The 24,436-nt window shown below is 38.0% G+C and overlaps 2 protein-coding genes across 2 annotated transcripts; one reads left to right on the forward strand and one right to left on the reverse strand.

The window, feature by feature from the left end:
• Positions 1-4,020: 4,020 nt before the first annotated feature.
• LOC120886130 (platelet factor 4-like) lies at positions 4,021-5,052 on the reverse strand. Its single transcript, XM_078020764.1, has 3 exons — positions 4,843-5,052; positions 4,376-4,502; positions 4,021-4,255 (listed from the first exon to the last, which is right to left on the reverse strand). The coding sequence occupies exons 1-3, from the start codon at positions 4,946-4,948 to the stop codon at positions 4,168-4,170; spliced, it is 321 nt and encodes a 106-aa protein (XP_077876890.1). The 5' UTR covers positions 4,949-5,052; the 3' UTR covers positions 4,021-4,167.
• Positions 5,053-16,695: 11,643 nt separating this feature from the next.
• LOC101954372 (C-X-C motif chemokine 2) lies at positions 16,696-18,796 on the forward strand. The gene is made up of 4 exons (XM_005333294.5): positions 16,696-16,976; positions 17,085-17,208; positions 17,300-17,383; positions 18,158-18,796. The coding sequence occupies exons 1-4, from the start codon at positions 16,880-16,882 to the stop codon at positions 18,171-18,173; spliced, it is 321 nt and encodes a 106-aa protein (XP_005333351.3). The 5' UTR covers positions 16,696-16,879; the 3' UTR covers positions 18,174-18,796.
• The last annotated feature ends 5,640 nt before the right edge of the window (positions 18,797-24,436 follow it).

Genomic DNA, 24,436 nt, shown 5'->3' on the forward strand with positions numbered 1-24,436 from the left:
AAATCAGTATAAAACTGCTAAACTCACTAAATTATTATGTTTGTTTTTTCCAAAGCCCACTGAAAAGCAATGTATTTTCTGCCCTTAAGTTCCCATTAGAAACAAATCTAATGGCTGAAGCAGAACAGGCAGTGAATATAACAGGACAAGGAGGTAGCAGTCATATAGACACCTATTTGTTGGAATATCTCTATGTCAAAAACTGCTTGTCATGGGAATTCCAACCCAGGTCGGGGGTGAGAATGAAGGAAGAGGATACGGATACGTGGCCAAGCAGATTGAACTATGCAGCAGGCCCTGCTCATTTCATGCCTTCTCTCCAGGTGCCTTCTCTAGAGTGTGTGGACTCAATAGGTAACATAAGAACTTGACTCTAATTAAGTGCTTTTATACTAACATCCATGTCCAGCAGTGAGTCATGAAATTATAAAGTTGTGGTCAACATTTTTTAAAAGTAGGATAGCATAGTGCAGAAAATGAAATACCAGGATTAACAGTATAAAATAAGTGTAAGTATTGTATTTTGAAATTTTTATGTGTGTGTGAGCTTGTGGTACAATACCTGTATATAGAGGTATACATGTGGAACTATATACATACATACATACATACATACATACATACATACATACACAATAAATAAATGCATACACAGTATATAAAAATGATATAAAGGAATGGATAAAAATGAATACTAGATTACTGTCACATGGATTTGTCATTCATTCCCTGGCCAGAGAAAACTTATTCTATTATACTGGAACTTGGTTTTCTATCTGTAAAATTGGGACAGGAATGCTCCCTAAACTCCTTGAAATATAATCAAGTAATTACTGTTTCTTTTATGAATCTGTGAGAACAAATGACACTTTATTGAAAATTAACTGTTCAGCTTATAACCATATCATATGACCAGTACTTTGAAAAAGGAAAAGGATACTTCTGAGTGGTGAAATTATAGTTTTTGAAAAATATTTGTTTTGTCTTTATGTGCTATTATCTGTAGTATCACATCCTTTATAATGAGAAAACTGTGGATACATCTTTAAATTCAAGTAAGCCTTCAACGTTCTTCATATTACAGAGGAAACTGTTATCACAAAGGCCTTAGAAGAAAAAAGAGAGCAAAGATTAAAAAATGACAGAACAACTTCTGGGGACAAAATATCTTTTGGTGGTTTTGTTTTATTGATAGGGACATGACAGGAAGTAAGTGCCTAGTTTGTGGATATTTCCCACTCTCTGCCTCCAACCAACACCAGGCTTAGGAGGGAAGGGGTAGATGGACAGTTCAAGTACACTCAAGCTTATTACTCCATAAATGCTGAACAACAGGGAATTATGTGTGTGTTGGGTTTTCCTGGTAAGGAAGACCTCTCTCAATGCCCTTGCTGATAAAGACAGCAACTTGAAAGTGTTCTCAGAATAGTTAGACCACAGTGATTCTGAAGTAAAGGCATATGAGGCCCAAGATTCCAGCACTGGTTCACTTGGAAAAATTTGTTGTGGCCCTTTGTCCCTTTAACTCACCTCTGTTATGGGATACAACTGAGTGTGTTGTTTGAGACAGACAGCAGAAGAGGAATGAGCAAAATAAATCACACTACTCTCATCTCCTTTCCAACGTTTTCTCCCTCAAATTTCAATGGCTCTGAAGAACACTGGTGCTATTGCGACCCTGTATTGCTATCTGTTGAAAAAATTGCTTTGCTAAACACTTTACACTCCAAACTGACTGGGATGGTATTTTGGAAGCATTAGTGATAGCAAGAATTGTTATTTGCTGTTCTTAAGCATGAAGAACTACACCAAATGCTTTACAGATGCCACTTCTTTAGTCCTCACAATAACCATGAAGCATATACTCAGATTGTTCCCACTTCATGGATGAGGAAACAAGGCACAGAGGGAAAGTGAATGTAGCACAGCCTTGAGAGCCATGCTAAGGGCTTTGAGTTTTATGAAGGGAAGTGCCATAATTATATCTTTGTTTTAAGAGATAATTTAGGTAAGAATGCATGAGATCTATACAGGAAGTGAAAAGCACCAAGTGAATGAAAACTAAACAGGAGACCATTGTTCACCCTCTTTCCCTATAGACTGCAGCCCTGCAGAACTATGAGCTTCTGTCCAAATATGCCAAGGATTTAACAATCATGCATCTTTCTGTCTAGTTTTTCATGTTGTGGTAGTACCACTCTTCCCTTTGACCCACTAGCAAACCCAAATCCATCTTCAAGAGCCAGTTTATGGGATCATTTCTTTATGAAGCTTTGGCTACCCTGCTACTTGCTTGTGTGAAAGCACAATGTGAAACCCAGAGCAGGGAGATAGGAACCAGACTGATTTATACAGCTTCTAACAAGCCGTGGCCTTTCCTAGACAGTTACCTCAACTCTGTGATGGGGATAATATTACCTAACTTGCAGTATGGGTATAGAAATTTTAGATGATGTTGTGGCACTTCATAAGCCTCTAGAAATTGTGTCTATTTTAATTAATTTGTCATCCTAAGGTGTCCCTTTTCCCCAAGAGACTGAATGTCATCATAGTCTCATTTCCCTTAGGAGTTTAAACATACCATTATATAAACATTGTCACCTTAGGTTGAAATTGCCTTAGTTCCTAAGCCAGCATCTGTGGCTTTCTTCTGCCTCAAGTAGATTCTGCCTTCTTGCCCATTGTGGTAGGCTGAATAATGTCGCCTACCACTAAGATTCCCATGGCTTGATGCCTGAAACCTATGACTAGGTTACCTCATATGGCTAGAAAAAATTTTGACACATGTGTTAGGATGTTAAGATAGTAAGGTTATTCTGGTTGATCCAATGGGCCCAATGTGTACACACAGCTCCTTATTAGAGAATGTCAGAGGACAGGGGAGATATGACAACAAAAGCTCAGGCTGGAATGATAAGCTTCAAACTTGGAAAAAAGGGCCCCAAGCCAAGGAATGGAGGTGGCTTCTAGAGGCTGAGAATGGTAAGGAGAAAGACTGCCCTCTAAAGCCAGAAGGAACACAGCCCTGAGGACATGTTGAGTTCAGCCCATTAAGACTTATTTTGAATTTGTGACCTTCAGGACTGTGAGAAATAGATTTGTGTTGTGTAAGCCACTGAGTTTGTGAGAATTTGTTACACAAGCAATAGGTAACTAATATACCCATGTTGTAACATCTTCTTTTCTCCCCAAAGTGCAGTAATGTCTTCCCAAAGTGTGAATGAAAACTTCAGCTTGCACTGCTCCTAGTTCCATGGCTGTTGAACATGTAATCGTAACACCTCTAATGTTAGGGATGCAAAGGAGAATAGTGAACTGCAAATAAGCCAATTCCTCAACCTGAAAATGCCCAGGGAAAAAAAAATTCTATTCAAGACATCTGCATGCTTAGAGGAATACTAACATGTAAATATAAAAAGAACAAAACTGGTAGGTTTGCAAAATAGGGATCCATTGTAGGCAGCATTATGAATACAGAATGTTTTTAATTTCCATTTTTGTAGAATATCAACATTTTCAAAAAACTTATAAAGATCAAGCTATTTTAATGCAGTTTCCCAAAGTATCAATAGAGTAACGTTAACTATTCTTTTCAAATTCTATTTTTATTAATTTTCTAATAATAAGATACTGGATTCTAAGTCTTAAAGGGATATAAATCAGGGTCTGATTTATTTTCTTAATTTAAAAAAGAGCCTTGGAAACCAGTAGTGATTAATTTCTATTATTTTTTTTATTTTTTGCTCAAGACAATACAATGATCTTGACATATTAAATGCTGTTATTAACAAAGCTAACACCTAAAGTAAATATGCATCTATGAAGTAGTGCTGTCACCTAAACATGCAAATATCTATCAGCCAAACATGCAGCACCAAGCAAATTCAGTCCTTATAAAACAAACCCTCCTTCAAAACATTTTTTTTTTTACAATTCTAGAGGTATTTTCTTGTAAGAAAATATGATATGACATCACTATTTTCTTCATAATAATGAAGCAATATTTGAGAAAATCACAACTTGGTTCATATTATTTATTTATTTAAGATTTGAAGGATAATATAATCATTAGAAGTTTTTTTTTTAGTTAGAATGTGGGGGGAGACGGGGAGTGGGGGGACACCCAAACAAGTTTTATAGCAAAGTACATATTTAGCCAGGTAGAAACTACTTCGCCATGAGTTTCCGGACTAATCCCTTAAAGAAAGAGACCTCCCCTTCAAGGCAAATTTTACTTCCATTCTTCAGTGTAGCTCTGCAGGAAAAAGAGAAGATATGCACCTTTTGGTGCCTGGATTCCAAAACAAGATCTGACAGAGGGACAGAGGGACAGCTGGGCAAAGGGGGGCACCAACTGCTCAGGGCCAGGACTCACATTATCTGGGTGTTGGCACAGTGGGGTCCAGCCTTGATCACCTCCAGGTTGGTGATGTGCTTGGCATTGACTTTGGACACAGTCTTTAAACACACGCACTGAAGGTCCCCATCATCTGAAGAATCCTCTGAGGGTGGCAGAAATGTGCAGAGCCAGGAGTAGGGGAGGGAGGGGGATTTCAGGAGTGGCCAGAGGCACCTGGAGAATCTCCCTGCCCCACCCCCCACCCCCGCCCTTGGCCTTCTTTTCCTTAGCAGTGAATTGCATTTCCAGAGGGAAGGTATATTGACTCAGTGGCAGAGCACTTGTGCAGAGCTTGGCACAGTGCCCACACACTTCGCAACCCCAGGACAATAGAGCTGGAACCATTAACATTAAGGACACTGCCTCAGCCCCCCGGGGGTTCCCGGAATCAATTCCCCCTGCTCCCCTGGGTCGGTCCCTCCCCGCCTTACTTTTGCTCTCACCTCCTCTGGCGACTGTGACCACAGCTGATAGGAGCAATAGCCCCAGGAGCAGCAGCCCAGGGTAGAGCTGGGGACAGAGGCTGCAGGAGCGCAATATGAGGCCCATGTCCTGGAGTTTCCAGCAGGATCCAAGTGCTCAGAGCAAGTGGGGGCAAGGGTTCCCAGGCTTGCAGCTCCAGAGATGTCCCCGCCTCTTTTATCCCTCCTGCTGGTCCAGTCCGGAAACCTGGGATGGGGAATGAGGAACTGGGGTGAGGAAGCTAAGTCATTTCACAGAAGAGTTGGGCTCTAGCCAGGCAAGATTAAATAAAACAACCCAAAAAAGGGCTTTCTTGGCCTTAAGTTGGCAGCAGGAGCCACATCTCCTACCCTAACTGAAATGTGCACACATTTATGTAGTTTAAAACACTAGTGCTCAATCTTATTAGGTCTATGTTTTCTTTATGTGGAACCACAGAGCGCTCTGTGGTCATCACGCAATTTACACAGTGTATTCCTTTGAGACCCAGACAAGTTCTGTTTCCTTCTTAACTAGCTTCTGCATTACCAAAAACTGCCCTTAGACCCCTGCCTTTCTGGTTGACTTATGTTGAGTTTGGCTACTACTGTGTAGTTAAAGCTGTGTTGTTTGTAATTGTTTTCTGCTATTGAAAAGTGGAATTCATTCTCTAGGCAATGACTGTCTTCAGAATTTTACCTGAATGTGGGAGCCTTCTCCAGTCCCTTGGATGAGATTTACCAGCTTCACTAACCATCTTCCCATATACTGTAAGAAGCAAGGTCAATTATCCTCATTACTCATAATCTTAGATATATTACAAAAGTTGTATTTGATTAAAAAAAATATTGGAGCTTGAATGATTCTCGATTTGTCTTCATCCCAGATATTATTCCAGAAGAGAGAACAGGAGAGCTTGGTGGGCCATGTGTCTCAGTCCCAGTGAAGGGTGAGATGGGCTGTATTGCTGGTGGGGAGCAACAATGTTCTCTGAAGGAGGATACAGAGTCTGGGAGTTGAGTGTGTAAATGAGGTGGAGGTAAGGGTGGAAGGTATGCCACAGAGTCCCACACAGGAAAGGTGAAGAGATCAACATGAACTGTCTTCCTTTTCTTGAAAAGGAATGGCTTGGCTGTTATCAGCACTAGGTATATGCATATTCCAAATCTGTTATATGCTGGATTCTCTCTGTCACACTAATTAGTATTGGTGAAGGATATTTGGAGACTGCAGCATGGAATTAGCTGACATCCAACTGCTCTGCAACATGGAACATCTGCAGAAATGTGCATAGTGCAAACTGAATCCCTGGGGCTGGAATGTTCTTTCTCCTATTCTCTCACCACCTGTCTTTTTAGTTGGCTAAGTTCTGTTCATGTTTTTGGTATTGGTTTAAATAACAACTTCCTCAGAGGAGCCTGAAGTGACACTCTATTATGCTCCTTTGTTGTTCTCTCTTGCAGCACCCCAGCCTTTCCTGTTTCACACCCATAATACACATATACATGGTATGCTCAGATGCATGTGTTGCAGTGTGTTTAACAGTGTTGAAAATGTTTTTTTTTTTTTCTTTTTGCCTCAATGGAAAGCTCTAGGAGGTTAGAGGTCATGTTTATCACTATTTTAGTACACTGGTAGGGGCCTAATAAATATAGTTACACTGAGAATGAACAAAGTTGAAAATGATTATGAAGTTTTGATTTATTCAAGGGTTTGTTCCTTTGTACAATTGCTGCAGATCTCTCCATACTGACGTGTGCCATATATAATTTACTCTTCTGTCCACATGTCTGTCTCTCTTAGCTGAACAGTGACTGCGATCTTCAAGGGCAATTCTCCATGGCATATATTTTTGAAAATTCAACATCTAATATAATGGTTGTTATAGGACATGGTGTAAATCATATGTGTTTATGGAATTGAAACTTGAGTGTCCTTTTGGGTTAGCAGCAGAGGGAATGGAGAGGAGGGATTGTTTTGAACATGGTAAAGCAAAACATTGAATTTGTATAACAATATCCCCACATTTTAATGATTTCAAAGTAAAGGAATCCAGGCAATAGTGAGTTGCAATAAAGTCATCCTTTCTATGCCTTTACACAAAATAATTCAATGTGTCCATACAAGAATAATAAATGGCCTGTGTATCTTGGAGATGTAAGTGTACTGCAAACACTGTGTCATATCTCATGAGATGGCCCTGCCAACTTTTTGTAGAAAACCACTATTGACTGAGATGCCCAAGCTTCTTTTAATTTTTTGATAAAAACTAATGAAAATGGCTTCAATCTCCATTTATAGTTTTGTGCCACGCTTATGCATATTTTTGTTACCTATTACATAATAAATGTATTTATTTTATAGGCAAAACATTTTAAGGCACTGAAGTTATGACAGTGAGGAGATAATATAAGGAGCCCTTAATAAAGCAAAGTTGAAATGAACTACATTCTTAGTAGGTAAATGTTTCCTAAAGTCCCTTTATAGGTCAGAATTGGTAAACTTGTTTATTTTCCTATGATCAATACCATACACACAGTATGGTATTTGTGTATTAAATACTATTTTCTGTATCATCAACACTGAAAGATAATATGATTTCGCTAGAGAAAGAAGAATCCAGGAAAGTGGTATGGTATAATGGGTTAGAATCCGATTTCAATCCTCACTATGATCATTCTGCTCACTTAGTATCTCATGTTGGGGTGAGTTTCTTTTCTTTATCTCATCCCATCTTTCTTTTTTTTCATTTTTGGGGATTAAAACCCCAAGCCTCATACATGGTGGGTATGTCCTCTATCACTAAACTCCATCCCTAGCCCAGTGTGAATTTCTTCAGAGCCATCTTCAGATTTCTTCTTTGCTGTACTACTACTAACAATAGTAAACAATTACTAGTATTTATTTGTATGACATGCATTGTTTTAAGCAGCTTGAATTTAACAACTCTTACTCCTCACATCAGCTCTCTGAGGTAGGCAATTACATGATCACCATCTGAGAGATGAAGCAATCCAATCAAAGTCAAACAGCCAACAAGTAAGGGAGCCAGGTTACCTAATTATTCTGGCTCTAGAGAAAAGACTCTTAACCAGATCATTGCCATCTTGTCAGAACTATTGAATCAATGTATGTAAAACACTATGCCTGGCCTTTTAATAGTGATTAGTAGTTTCTGATTAGAATATCATGTAAAAAATCACAGAAATTATCAACTTTGTGAATTTTGTTGGCAATATTGTTAAATACCAAAGTGTAAAACAAAAACAAAAGAGATAGAGAATTAAAACTCTTTCTCCAAGTCTGTAAATTGATAATATATGATAGATGAATAAATAAATAAATAACATTTTGGATCATGGTCATAGTTCCGTAAAAATAGCATGGGTATAAATTTTATGGATTTAGAAATTGATGAAGAATATATTGATTTTAAAAAGAACAATTAATATTCTAGTAAAGTATAAATTCTCTGTTGTACTTATTTGTAAGTCCAGTTCTAATACTGAAATTGTAATCATGAACACATTAAGTAAAGGCAAATATATACAAAATGCCAGAGTAAAACATTTAATATAAAATAAAATCTATCACTTTCTGTCTTTTCTGTTTCAGGAAATGCGAGAGTGTTTTTATAAAGAATGTCAAGGCTTTCTTCACCATATATTTTCTTGTTCTACTAGTGTTAAGTTTATTCCCTTTAAAGTAAATAACCATTGTTTACAAGACTTACATTCTACAACTTTATTATTTTTAGAGTTTAAAGGCAAAATAAACATTAGAAAGTTTCCAAAGGTTACTTTTAAACAAGCCATCTAGAACAAAAACATTGAAAATCTCTAGTGCCTAAATACTCTTAAAAAAGCATTTATTGAGCAAGTATTCTATGCTTGGCTCTGCATGATCACTAGTGTCAGTGACTATTGTAAAATCTGTTAATCATCGTAGCAACTTTGAACCTAACAATAGAGAAAGAAAACTTACACAAATGTATTTGGAAAGAATTTTTTTCAACTAAAGAAATTCAAAGCAAGTACAGTGTTTAGCCTAAAACTGGGGAGTAAATCTTACATTGTATTTTAGTCTTGCTCATTTTCATCTTCATTCTATCATCTTTTAAGCAGAGTTCTCAGAGTCAAGTAGGATTTGGAGGATAGAATGGAAAATGTACCTGAATTTTTGTATAGTATAAATGAGCATATGAATAACTAAAAACTCTAGGAAGTCAAAGCTTCAAAATCCTACCCTTCCTGGGAGATTAAAAAGGGGTTGGTAGACAATAAACAGATTAAGCAGCTGATTCATCACTTTCCAACAGTTTCTGGATCATTTTCTTGACTCTGGGAGCTTCTGACTCTGGGAACCTACCTGCTCTCTCCCTACTTCCTTCTCCCTCTCCCTCTCTCCCTGTCCCCCAACCCTCTCTTGACTTTGCTCCCACCATTGTGCTGCCATCAGCCAGGAGGTGATGCAGCCAGAAGGAGCCTCATAAGAGCCAGTACAATGCTATTTGGGCTTTGGGCTTCTAAAACATGAGCTAAAAATATCTCTTTTCTTTATTTATTTTTTATTTTTATGTGATGCCAGGGATTGAACCCAGTATCTCAAGCATGCTAGGCAAATGCTCTACCACTGAACCACAATCCCAGACTACCTCTTTTCTTTATAAGCTACATAGCCTAAGTTATTTCATGATAATAATGAAAAAAAAACCAACAAACAAATACAGGATTCATTTTATCAGTTTAGCAAACCCAGGGTATTTTCAATTGTTCCAGCAAAAACTCTAGACACTGTTTCTGACTTCACCAGGCTTACATCATTTTCCCATTTCTGAATCAATCAGCAGTGGGGAACAGGTTTGGACAGAAGCAATTGAGAAATGGCTTATCCTGTTTGACCCCTGGACTGAGAGCAGGAATGACTAGATGAAAGAAAGAGAAGCAGTGTCGGATACTGAATGGTGAAGCTGCCCTGAATCTGACACTAATGCCCTTGAATTGTGGGGGGGATAAAGCCTAGAATTTGATGGCATGCTTTGATATCTTCATTGTTCCCCCTTCAAAACAAAGTCATTGTGTCATTTTAGGGAAATAGGGTTGGCAGTTGTGAGGCAATGAGTCCCTGAGGCAAGCTGGAGGAGAACAGTGGAACTACACTGCCCACACCTGCCTGCCAATCATCATGGTTACTTCCCAGAATGGAGCATTGGGTCAGTCTAGGGTTCCCTTTGAAAAGTGGAGCCTAATCATGGGTCAGCCATGCAGGTCACTTATTTGAGAATGTGTCCCCAGTGTATAGGACTGAAGAACTGGGAAGAGTGAAATAAGAAAAGAGGGTGGGCAACTGGGATTGCATCCTACAGGAAATCCTCTAAGTAATATTGAAAAATATCTGTTTCAAGCCGAAAAAAATGGGGAAAGGTTTATCCATTGGCTCCTGTTTGATGGCAAGGAATGTTTCATGGCAGCCACTGAGAAAAACTGGCCCAGAAAGGGAAAGACACTGATACAGCTGAGGCGAGAGCTGTCAGGTTACTCCTGCAAGTGGCTGTTGCCAGGGCAATGCCTGGGGAGGGGAGTGGAAGATGTGAACACCTGGAATTTACTGTTTGTCAATTCTGAATAAATGTTTCCAGATGATTATAGGGAAAGTGGAATTTTACCACCAGAAATTCAATTTTAAAGATTCTCCTATTTCTTTAAGAATTGCAGCCTTGCAAAATATGTTCAACTTCAATAACAAACAAGGGGATGAAGACTGTAATGACACTGAGATTTTATCTCACTCCAGTTAAAATGGCAAATTTCAAGAATGCAGGTAACAATAAATGCAGATGAGGATGTCGGAGGGAAGGTACACTCCTACACTGTTAGTGGAACTGAAAGTTAATACAACTACTTTGGAAAGCAGTGTGAAAATTTCTCAAAGACTAGAAATAAACCCACCACATGACCCAGCTATCCCACTCCTTGGTGTTGACTCCAAACAACATGCATACCAATCTTTATAGCAGAGCAGTGCACAATAGTCAAGTTATGGAACCAGCCTAGGTGGCCCTCAATAGATGAATGGATAAAGAAAAGGTGGCATATATACACAATAGCTATAAAGAAGAATGAAATTATGTTATTTGCCAGTGGATGAAAGGAAATACAGAATATCTCCCAAGGGAAATAAGACAGACTCAGAAAGTCAAGGGTCAAATTGTTCTCCCATATGTGGAAGCTAGAGAGAAGTAAGGAATTTTTTTTAAAGATGATCTCATGAAAACAGAACAGGGAAAATAGTGTAGTAGAGAAGGGAGATAGAGGAGGAGGGAGTGGGGAGGGGAAAGGGAAGGAAATGCATACTGACATTGACAAATTATACTATGTGCATATATGTATATATCACAATGAATTCTACCTTTACACATAAGCACCGATTACAAACAAAAATTAACCAAAGGAAGACCAATACAGTAGTTGAAAGAGATCAGGAAGAGGGAGGAATAGAGGGAAGATGATAGCATTAGAGATTGAAATAGAACAAACTATGTTATGGGGATATATGAATATGTCAAAATGAGCCCCATAATTATATAAACCAAAATGCATTAATAAAAACATAAATTTAGGGCTGGGGATATGGCTCAGTTGGTAGAGTGCTTGCCTAGCATGCACAAGTCCTTAGGTTGGATCCCCAGCACCACCAAAAAAAAAAAAAAAACCATAAATTTATGAAAAGAATTTTTGCTTTCATGAGTTTAAAAACTGCATAGAAATCTAACATTCACCTCTTAAAATGGACTTGTCTTAGAAAATCACTTGTTCAAAGGAGAGAATTAATTTGTTTCTTGTTCTAAGTTATAGTATTCCTGTGCTTTAAATTTTTTAAATTTTGATTTATGAAGATTTCATGAAGTTAAGTGGCATATTGAGGTAGCATATAAAATAAAAACCACATAACTCTTTGCTTTTTCTTTCAAGACAAAACAAGTGATTTTGATTAAGTTATTTCCAAGAGTCAAGCTCTATAATCTCCAAATGTTGGCTGCTTCTTGACATGCTTCATTCTTTTGGCAGCTTCTCTGGGTAAACTACGTCTGACTATCTGAGTCCTCTCATTTACGTCAGTTATGAGTTGTGTGTGAAAACCAATTGCAGCAAACACTTTCTGTTTTTCTTCCGTTCTAAGAAATAGACAAGATATTTGGACAGCATGATTAATGCTGAAGTCAAATTATTTCATCCCATGAAACATGATGATGTGTCCAAACTGCAGCCACAGATATTCTGGGTTTTCAGATTTGAGTAAGTATGCATTCAACCAAAATTGAATTTCATTTCTTGAAAGCTAGCAGGTGTATGCATGTCCACTAATTTCATTTTGGTAATATTCTAAATTAATTTAGAAAGAGAAACCATTAAAACGTGAACATTGTATTTTTGAAATCATTTCAAATATATAAAAATTGTAAAAATAATACAGGGTCTGTGAATCCTTTACTCAGTTCCAAACATTTTACATTACCTGGTGCATTTGTCAAATCTAAGAAACAAGCCAATGTTGGTCATGCACATTACTCTTTGAACTAAACTCCAGACTTGATTCAGGCTTCACTAGGTTTTCCATTAAGTCCCTTTTCTGTCTCAGGATCCAATCTAAGTTAGTTACCATGTTCTCCATATTTTTGTCTAGGCTGTAATAGTTTCTCAGTCCTTTCCTATTTTTCATAATCTTGACAGTTTTGTAGAATGCTGCTCAGCTACTTCAAATTCTTCAATTTGGACTTGAATATTTTTTCATGATTATACATCAGTTATGAATTTTTGGAAAGAATATCAAAGAATGCCTTTGTTATGACATCATGCCAGTGGGTATATGACATCCTCATGACACCATACTGATGGTGTTAACCATCATTTCTTGCTAAAGTGGTAGTTTTTCCTCTTTCTCTCCCTGGGGAAGTTACTATTTTTTCAGAATTTTGCACTTCAAGAAAACATAACAAACTAACCAATGCCACAGAAGAGAGTTATGCTGTTAGTGAAACAACTTTATAGATATAGGACTGTTCTTCTGGGTTTCATTTTATTTATTTTTGATTTATTCTTTATAGATATACATTACAGTATAGTGTATTTTGACATAGTACACATGCAATGGAGTATAACTTATTCTATTTAGGATCCCATTCTTGTGATTGTACCTGATGTGGAGTTTCACTGATCATGTATTTATATATGAACATAGGAAAGCTATGTCTGATTAATTCCACTGTCTTTCCTATGCTCATCTCCCCTCCCTTCTTTCATTCCCCTTTGTCTAATCCAGTGAACTTCTATTTTTTCTTCCCCCTTCCCCTTATTGTGTGTTAGCATCCACATATCAGAAAGTACACTCAGCCTTTGGTTTTGGGGACTGGCTTATTTCACCTAGCATGATAGCCTCTAGTTCCACCCATTTACCAGCAAATGTCATAACTTCATTCTTCTTTATGATTGAGTAATATTCCATTATGTACATATACTACATTTTCTTTATCTATTCACCTGTTAAAGGACACTGAGGTTGGTTCCATAGTTTTGCTACTGTGAATTAAGCTGCTATAAACATTGTTGTGGCTGCATCACGATAGTATGCAGATTTTAAGTCCTTTGAGTAAAAAACAAAGGAGTGGGATATCTGGGTCAAATGGTGATTCCATTCCAAGTTTTCTGAGGAATCTCCATACTGCTTTGTGTTTCATTTTAGAATAAGTTAAACCAACCAACCAAGGTAATAACAGATTTTAAAAATTACTCCTTTTCTGAACTTATTAATCATGTATTAGAGTTTTTTCTTATGATAGCATAATTGTTAAGAGCCATTTTATTTCTGGATTTGATTCCAGGCTTAAGGGCATAGTTCATTAGGGAAATTACGTGATGTGTTTGTACCTCAGTTTCTTTATTTATAAACTTTACCTTCCATAAAGTTAATAGTAATGTCTACTTCACAGGGTTGTTTGAAGACTGAATGAGTCAATATTTGTAAAGCGCTTAGATGAGCATAAAATAAAGGCTTTGTACCTTGGGTGGGTGCAGAGGGTTAGTAAATCGCTCAGGGTTTGTGGCAACTAAAAATAGGAAGCAGTGTGTTTCATATTTACCCAGAATCCTGTAAGCCCTTATAATTTAACTACTATGTTTGTTGAGGAAAAAAACAGATGTTAAGTTTTCTCCCTAGACAAAGGAGATATAAGAGGAAAAAAAAAATACCTCATCATGCCTTTCTGACTTCACAACTTAATAAAACCAGCACATATTGCAAGTACAATTAGAAAACAAAAAAATTGTTTCAAGTTTTCAATAATTACTTTTACATTTGTAGACAGTTTCCCATTAAATCCCAGGAAAATAGTAACCACACAAATTCTCAACTACTCATGAACTAGTCACAAAATTATGACCTTTAGATTACTTCTCATTTCCTTCTCCCTGATACAAAATTTAATCTCTTTTTACTTTTCTGAGTTTTTTTTCCCCCAGGATCATAGTGATAAATACTAGAGTGATTTTTTAAAATAGTCATTCATTTTGTACATCTTTTCCAATAAATGAGTCTTTTATTCAAACTCTTTTTTAGTAGATGAAATGATTGAAATTGGAATCACAAAATCAATGATTCATCTTAGCAATAAAAAATAAAATCCCATCTATGTGCATCTCATAATAGAGCACACATATGCCTTCCTCGATGAAAGTCTGAAATATACCATTCTACTTTGTATTTTTTGTAACTCTCAATTGATTTTTAAGTTTTTAAGTGTGTAGCACTGACTACAGCAGGAAACTGCTGAAGAGGTTATTTTGCCTTTCTACCTGTGTTGAGTCACTGCATTCTGGGTATCGTTTCTGTCAAGAAATTAATCAGGAAGACCTGGAAATTTACTGAGAAGGACTTGACCACGTATACTATCTATAGTGTTTAAGCACAACATGTCAGCACATGTATTCCATTCTACACCAAAATTATTGTGATAGCACTGTCTCCAATTAGCACCAGTATCAGGGGAATTCTGAACACAGATGATGGTGGTTTTATGGACTTTATTCTAGGATCTGCCTTGATGTCTTACAGACACATTGCAACTCCATATTGTGTTGTATGCAGTTAGACAAAGTTGGGGTCAGCAACTGATATAGAAAATTTTGAATGTGAAAAGGAAAATTGGGGAATGAACTTATTTTTAAAAATTTCTTCAAAGAAGGATTCACAACAGGTGAAGTTTCTGTTTGGGCAATATTGGAAAAAACTGTTCCCACTTTATTTGACAAACATTTATAAGGTACTTAATCCATGCCGGTGCTTTATGAATGTTGACTCATTTTTCATAACCACCTTGAGGGAGAAACAAAGAGGTTTAACAAGTTGCAGGTGATATGGGAATTATGAGCAGCTAGAGCTACTTGCCCGGTGGTTGACAGGGGGCACCTGCTAGTATCTGTCCAGCAGGGCAGTTGGAAACCCTGTCCTGCAGACCTGTGCCCCTAGGGCAGAGGCCATTACGTTTCTCCTCTCCCTGCTCCCATTGTATTGTATTTCAGGTTTCTGTGATAAAGATCTGAATACAACTTGGAGAAACAAACTCACGCCCTGCCCTCTAAAACTCAGTGATGAAAAAGTTCTCTTGAACAGAGAGAGTCAGGTTGAAAGAATTTTAACCTGGAATGATGGTGCAATGTGATGATCATTACTATCCAAAGACACCAATTGGTGTGAATATACTATGTGTACAACCAGAGATAAGAAAAATTGTGCTCTATATATGTAATAAGAATTGTAATGCATTTTGCTGTCATATTTAAATTTTAAAAATTACATAAAGAAAACAAAGAATTTGAAATCGCTCATCAGAAAACAGATATGTGTTTCTAGAGAAAGAGGACCAACATGGAATAGAAGACAGCCCCGTATTAAATGAAATGGGATTTGTGTGTGTGTGTGTGTGTGTGTGTGTGTGTGTGTGTGTGTGTGTGAGAGAGAGAGAGAGAGAGAGAGAGATTAGTGTTTCCTATCTCATTTGCATGATTCTATTTGCTGCTCTAGGGCACCAGCGCTGAGCAGCGGGTACCCACTCCCTAGAGTCCAAGAGCCTGCTGCTGCTCAACGTTATCACAAAAGCTAACTCCTTGAGCCTGCTCCACCCTTCCCTCTGCTCTTCAGCTTAAGAGTGGCCAACAGTCCGGTATTGGAAAGATCAAAGTTTAACCCCTTATACGTGGGATATTAGATCTCCGGGGAATTTCAGAGGTCGCCAACATTTCAGAGGGAAGAAGGAAGTTAGGATCCAAAGAAGAGGTCATGTTACCTTCAACTGTTGACGTTAATCCCCATTCCCACCAAATGGAAAACGCAAACAAGATAATTGGGGATTGAGGATATACAACATGAGAAGCAAGTCGAATATTCTCTTCAATCTGCGATATTGACTCAAGTTTTGAACAAGAGAAGGAATTTCAGGTGTATATACAATAAGCAAAATCAAAAATTAGGGACATACACAGGAAAGGTATATAGTGAAGTAAGCAAAACCTAGGACCCCCTTTGCGCTCTTCCTTAAACCCCCACGTCTGATAACTAGTATCATCCCCTTCCTCTAAAACCTTGGCACCCTCCTGCAGTGGACCTCACAGGCTCTCAGGATCTCCCAGCTCTTGTCTCCCTCTTTGCCCTATGCACTAAGGTCACTGGGTGCCCACAGTCCCCCTCGCAGGTGGTTTGGGATACAAAGCGAACAGCCCCGAGACCCTGGGAGTTAGGCAGGAGGGCCAGGCGGGCGGCACTGGTGTGTCCCCCCTGCTCCAGCCAGGGGCGGGGCAGCGACCTCCTTCCGCCCGCGGGGAAGCACCCGGAGCTCCGGGAATTTCCCGGGCCAGGGGCTCTGGCCTTTCCCGCCAACCATGCATAAAAGAGGCTCGCAGATCCCCGAGAGCCACAGAGCCAGGACAGCAGCCCCTCGCCACAAGCTCTTGCACTCCAGGCTCCGCCGCGATCCTCCCGCTGAGTCCCATGGCCCGCACCGCCTCCGCCGTCCCCCGCGCTCCGCGGCTCCTCCAGGTTGCGCTGCTCACGCTGCTCCTGGTAGCCGCCAGCCGGCGCGCAGCAGGTGAGACCCGCGTCCTGGGGTCCCCGGGAAGGGACTGGGATTGAGGGTACGGGATGGGGACTCCTAGGATGGGGACAGCCCCGCTAATCCGGTCTCTTCTCTCCCCAGGGGCGCCAGTGGTCTCTGAACTGCGCTGCCAGTGTTTGCAGACTGTGCAAGGAATTCACCTCAAGAACATCCAAAGTGTGAAGGTGATGTCCCCAGGACCCCACTGCGCCCAGACAGAAGTCATGTAAGTTCCTTGCCTCCAGAAGCTGCTGCCCTCCACCTGGCTCCCCTCCCTCCGCCCCTTGCCTCACTGGGATCCTCCCTTCTCTCTGCAGAGCCACTCTCAAGAATGGACAGGAAGCTTGTCTCAACCCTGAGGCCCCCTTGGTCAAGAAAATCATCCATAAGATGCTGAACAAGTGAGTTATGGTTTCTATTTACACGTGTGAATGAAGTCATTATATTAGGAAAACCCATGGGTGGCTGACCGACTAGAAATTGTGACTGCTATTTTAACAACTTAGCCATAAGATAATTAATGTGCTAGGGAAGAAGGGAAAATTTTATTTCCTAGGTTTAGCATCCCCACCAGAATCCTGTCTCTATTCCAGTGAGTGTAGGTAACAACTGCCTTCTTTAAAACTGATAAGTGTTAGTTAGGTATGCTAAAGAGCTTTCCACTTGTTAAAAAATACATCCCCCCTGCCACAGTCCCTTCTGGGGTTCAAATCTGGTATTTTGTAGCATGAGGCCCTGAAGTTTAGTGGCGAAAAGATTTTGCAGCATTGTTGCAGAGTAGAAGTCTGGATCCCTCCAATATCTATTAACTTTTGACTCAGGATAATTATTTAATTTTATCTGAAACTTAGTAAAATAAGGGAAATAATAGTAAGTATTTCATGAGCTAAACGAGGCCCAGTATGACAGACAGCAATAGGTTCCAGTTATTAGTAGAACATATCTGTAACAGAATAGAGAAAACAAACCCCCTCCCCACCCCCCATTCCTAAAAGAGAACATCCACCATCCTAGAGGTCTCTGCTACTAGCTCAGCCATCACAGGCATCAAAGTCCTCTTGGAGCCAGGCTGGGAAAACTGGATTCAAAAACTCTGGAGCTGAGGGGACAGAATGCTGCACAGTCACCTTTCCTGAGCGAGCAGCTATTTAAAGACATCAATTTTTTTATTCCAGTGGCATTTCCAGCTGACCAGGGGAAGGAGGAAGTTCCTTGGTGACTGTTCCTGACACAGGACCTGACTTCATACGAAAAAGAGATGAAAAGATAGCTCCCGAGGCCACCTGGATTGGCCTTAGTATGCTTGAACATGTCTTCTGAGAGCTCTTCTATTTATTTATTTGTTTTCAAAGATTCTATTTTAATATTTTATTTATAAAATAATTAAGGGTATGATTAAATCTACTTGCACATGGTACCATTATATTTATTGTTTATTTTATATCAAATCCAAATTAGTTCAATTCTGATTCTTATTTAATTTGTCATCTGAGGGATCCAAGCAAACAGAGAGTAGAGATCATTGTCAGGGAAGAAGAATGTGCATACACATCTATTTTTGTAACTCTTTAAAAGAATGTCAGTTGCTATTTATTGAAATGGCTTTCCAGTACACAGTCAACATTTCTTATGTTGAAGCTTTATGAACTACAATGTTCTAAATAGCCCTTGGACATTTTATGTCTTTCTTTTGTAAGGCATAATGCCTTTTTCAATGTTAGTTATGTAATATGTTACTGTGTCTTAAAACAAAGAAGTTTAAATATCAATGTTTTTACTAAGAATGTGAAAATAAAGTATTTAAAAATCAAGAATGTTTATTTTATTTCCTGAAGGGGAAAAGGGATATCTTTACTAGATAATTTAATGATTTACATCTGTGTTTCTCAACGTTTTCTTCCTGGGGACTCAATTTGCTGCGTTGACAAATCATGAGTCAGGCCTAATTTCATCTGGTGATGGATTTCACTTCTCTTGGCTCACACCTAATTAAGAATGTGCTTCTCCAAGCTGTAGGCTACTCTTGATGTGAGAATTATTAATGTAGCTGGATGATGGATGGATGGATGGAGGAAGAGATATAGATGGGTGTAGACACAGATATTCTTTAATGAAGTTGACAATGAAATGGTGGAAGAGTTAATTTTTTTTTTCTTCAAAACTATTTACACGTGTCATCAGTAGAAGCAGAAAAAGTGAATGTCTGAGTACCTGTAAAAAAAGACTAAGCTGCAATTCAGGTTCAAGTTTCTAACTCTCATAATCATAAGAAATTACCACCAAGTTTAATGTTTTTCTAATTCTTTATACCAATTATATGAAACATGGCTCTAAGGTTTGACTACATCAGTTCCCACCCTTCCTAGTGAAGTTTATGTAGAACTTGATACATATTTATCCTGAGAAAGCCTTTGGATAGCTTGGTATTCAATGCTGCCCAAGGATGACAGCAGCAATCTATGTTTCCAAGAGAGATAAAAATGCCATGTCTAAGGAGAAAATGTATCAATTAAAAAAAAAAAAAAAGAAAGAAAGAAATTCTAAATCTGAAAGGAAAGAAGAAATTTTTGTACATGTGTGAGGTGTGTGCTCATCTCCAATTTAGGACTGATTCAGGAACCCCTGAACTTAAGTAAACACCTCCAGCAGATGCAAGAAGGCTGGTCTTGCTGCCTGAATGCTTGAGATCAAGTTCTGGCTTGGCCTAAGTAGCTAGGTAAATAAGGCCCTAAGTAGCAGAAAACAATCTCTCTGAGTTTTTTCCCCCACATCCAAAAAGTTAAAAATTATCTCTTCATAACTCCCAGATATTAATTGTGAATGAGATAAAAAAGGAAGAAAGTTTATAAACGGCACAGTAATAAATAAATGCAAACCATTCCAGAAATTCCATAAACGCTAGCATTTACTCTCTAACCCTGAGTTAGAGGACACTGGGAAATGTTACAAATAGGACCCAAGAGCTCAATAAAGCCACAACTTGAACCTAAGTTCAGTCTTTATTTTCAACATTGTCTGGAGCTTGCTGTTCTGGATACTGTGTTCCAGTCAATATGGAACACAGAACACAAGAAGGACACAAGAGATGATTTTATTTATATGATGGTTGAAGACAGATTTCAAAGGATCAGATACACTTTGGGGTAAATTCCAACTGTATCACTGTGATCCTGAGCAAGTTTTGTGACTTTACTTGACTTTATTTCCCCTTCTATAGAATGAAGATAATAACAGAGTATTATTCTGGAGTGATTCAATGATTAAATGTTATTGATGGCTACAAAAAATTGCTTCTTGTCCTGGGTTCCCAGGACAATGTCATGGACACATCTCAGTCTTTAGATAAAAAAAAATGTAAATTGCAGTTTCCATAACAAATTACCCTATACCTTCAAAGTGCAAAGCAGTTTCCTACAGGGGAGTGTTATGGCAGGCAGTGAGACACAAGGGTGTGTGAGGTGGTAGTCCAGGGTGAAGGAAGTATGGAAAAAATAGTATGTATCATATCTTCACTGCACGAGGCGATCCACAGGAAACAGCAATGACCAGAGGGACTGAGGTTTCCTGAGAAATGCTACCAAAGGAGACAGTGGAGAGGAGGAAATACGGTTGAGGCTATTCTGTCATTGCAAGTCCTTCTTTGTAAGGTCTCCTGAGATGTCCTCTCAAGACTCCCAAATGTAACAGAAAAGACATTGGGGGATGGTGGAGGTGGAAGACCCACATTAGAACAGTAGGGGCCACCCAGAAAAGGCGTGATAGTGTTTCTTTCTCTGGATACCTGTCCAACTAATAAGGAAAAAGGCTAGTCCCATGTTCATCACCAGTGCCCCACTTAACATCCCTCCATTCACCAATGAGTTCATCAGTTGCAGTGGGCAACAGCTTCTCAACTTGACCTCTCTGTTCTTCAACTTCTCTTTCTGGGTGCTTTGTGTGGGAAAGGGGACTTGGCAGAGAGTCGGCACCATTCCCATTCCAGAAGGCCTGTGATTCAATGCCCTATGGCTTAGAGGCAACCCTTATGGAAGGAAGGAACTTAGTAGATGAAGACTCTGTTTTCCCAGTCCCTTGCTTAGACAATGCTAGAATTTTTTTTCTTCTTTCTCTTTATAAATATGTGTGTGTGTGTGTATGTGCATAGAGAAAGTTATAATAATATATAATATATATCATCATATATACTATATATAATATATATACACACATATGTGTGTTTGTATGTGATATTTTTAAATAAATAAAATTTATTTTATCCTAAAAATTTATTTTAAAATAAAGCTAGATATAGTATAAAATAAATATATAAAATACGTAAAATTTCTTCGCTCTTCATTATGTTCACATTTTCATTTAGACACCTGAGTATATTTAATAGATATTTTGAAATCCTTAGCCACTAATTTTATCATTCTGTCATTTATGATTCTGTTAATATTGACTAATTCCTCCACTTCCCCTGTGGCTCAGACTGTTCCATCTCTTGGCACTGTTGGAATGTGCGTAATTTTTTTTTAACTGGATACAAGAAATTTTTCTTATTATCATGTATTAACTTGTGCCTCTTAATGAGGTTCAATAGGATATTTCCATACATGCATGCAAGGTACATTGATCAAATCCAACTCTCCCTTTTCCACTCTCCCCACCGCAGCACTCTTCCCAGTACCTAATAATCACTATTCTACTTTCAAATTAACTCTTTACTTCTTTCTTTTTCTTAAGTTTTCCCATATGAGAGAATATTTAGTCATTCTGGGTTTGGCTTATTTCACTTGACATAATGTCCTCCATTTCCATCAATTTTCTTGCAAAAGATAGGATTTCATTCTTTATGTCTAAATAATACTCCATTTTGTGTATGTACTACACTTTATTTTCATCCATTCATTTGTTGATGGGCACCTAGGCTAATTTCATCTATACCTTAGCTATTGTTAATAGTGTTTTAATAAACATGGTAATGCAGGTATCTCTTTTATTTTCTTAAGACATATATAGTATAGGTATAGTATAGGTGGATCACATGGCAGTTCTATTTTTAGTTTTCTGGGGAAACTCTATACAGTTTTTCACAGTGGTTAGTTTACATTCTCAACAACAGTGTATAAGTTCCTTTATCTCCACATTCTCACCAGCATTTTAATTTCATGCATTTTTTGATAATCACCATTCTAACTGGAATAAGATGGCATCTTATTGTAGTTTTGACTTGCATTTCCCCAATGGCTAATGAGATTGAACATTTTTTGTCACCTATTGATTATCCATTTTCATTTCTTCTTTTGAGAAGTGTGCATTCAGATGACTTGTGTGTTTTAAAATTAGAATACATATTTTTGTTAAGCTCATTGAGTTACTTGTATATTCTAGATATTAATCATCTGTCAAATGAAAAGTTTGTAAGTTTTCTGATATTCTATAGGTTGTTCTTTACTCTGCTGATTATTTCCTTTGTGGCGCAAAAGATTTTTAGTTTGATATAATCCAATATGTCATATTTTTTTGTTTGTTTGTTTGTTTTCTGTACTTTTAAGGTTCTGTTGAGAAAATCACTGCTACTTTAATGTCTCAGTGTTTCCCCTATGTTTTCTTCTAGAAGTTTCAGAGTTTCAGGTCTTTGATCTACATTGACTTGATTTTTGGACAAGATGAGAGACAATGGCAAAGTTTCAATGATTTGCATGTGCATATTTAGTAATCCTGGCACCATCAGTTTAAAAGGTTCTTTTCCCATGTTTTTTTTTTGTGTGTGTGTCTGTGTCGACAATCAGTTGGCTGTAGATGTGGATTTACCTAGAATCTCTATTATGTTTCATTGGTCTGTTAATCTGTTTTTAAGCCAACACCATGCTGTTTGGATTATCTCTGTAGTATTTTCTTGAAATCAGCTATTGTGATGCCTCCAACTTTGTTCTTTTTTCTCAAGATTGCTTTGGCTTTTCAGGGTTATTTTGCTTCCATATAAATTTTACAATCATTTTTCCAGTTCTGTGAAGAATGTCATTGGAATTGGACTGGATCTGTAGATTACTTTGTATGGATATTTTAACAATATTAATTCTTACAAATCCATGAATCTTAAAAGTCTTTCCAATTATTTGTGTCTTCTTCAATTTCTTCCATCACTATTTTGTAATTTCTAATATAGAGGTATTTCCTAGATTGTTTTTTCTCTTCTTCTTTTGCTGTTGTGAATGAGCTTACTTTTATAATTTCTTTCTCATCAAATTCATTACTGGTGTATTAGAAAGGCAACTGGTTTTTACAATGTTGATTTTGTATGTTACTACTTTATTGAATTTATCAGTTCTAATAGTCTTTTGGTGGAGTCTTGATGTTTTCCTACATGTAGAATCTTATCATCTGCATAAAGGGATACTTTGCTTCCTCCCTTCCTATTTATATGCCTTTTCTTTCTTTCTCTTGCCTAATTGCTCTGGCTGAAACTTCTAGTAGTATGGTGAATAATATCAGTGAGAGTGAACAATCTTGTTTTGTTCTTGTTGCTTTCAAAACTTCTCTGAAAAAGAAACTAAGTAGTTTGGAGAGGAAAAAGTAAATAAGATCAGAAAATGGTCTCTTGGCAGTCAAGCAGGAGCATGGTTCAAAAATCTGTCTGAGAGATTGTGAAAAAAAAAAGTAATATCATTCTGCACATTATGTAGTTAGCATGGGAGATGCTCAGAGATTACTAAAGAAATATCAAATGTCAGATAACTATTTTATTACAGAAATGGGCCAAAAATAAACTTTATGATGCTTACTTAGTACAGGACTGTCTTCACTAAAGTCGATGATTCTCAAGGTTGCCAAAGAATAAGAAATGGGTTCAGCCACCTGAAGTTGTTGCTACATTACTCTATGAACTATCCTTTGTTTCCTCAAAACATAGTGGCTTAAAAAAAAAAAAAAGACTGCCAATTTTTTCTAGCTAAGCATCATCAATTTGAGCTGGATGATGCAACAACCTGGACTGGGCTCAGCTGGATGGTTTTTCTATTGAGATCTTCCAGGATCATTCATGTGGCTATGGTCACCTGCTGAGTTGAGGCACTGTCTCACTCCCATCCTAGTGCGTGGTGTTCTCCAGTAACTGGGACTCCTATTTCTAGCAATGGGGCTTTGTTCTCCTTAAATGGCTTTAGCATTCCAAGAGGGCAAGAGTGGCAGGTGAGCCATCTCCTTGATTTCTCCCCTTCTTCACCTGGAATATCCACATTGTCAATTTTGCCACACCCTTGTCACCAAAGCAAGTCATAAAGTCAGCTCAGTCAAGGGGTTTGGGAAATAGATTCCCCCTTTTAAATCAAGAAGTCAATAAGAATGTGTGGTTATTTTTAACCTTTCTGATATTCAATTTCCTCACCTCTAAGATAGAAATATTTCCTGAGAAGTTTCCAAATAACTTAGAAAAATTCATAGAGCAGCATTGACAGAAAGTAAGATACAGT

The sequence above is a fragment of the Ictidomys tridecemlineatus genome, chromosome 9 (genome assembly GCF_052094955.1).
Source record: "Ictidomys tridecemlineatus isolate mIctTri1 chromosome 9, mIctTri1.hap1, whole genome shotgun sequence".
Taxonomy (NCBI): Eukaryota; Metazoa; Chordata; class Mammalia; order Rodentia; family Sciuridae; genus Ictidomys; species Ictidomys tridecemlineatus.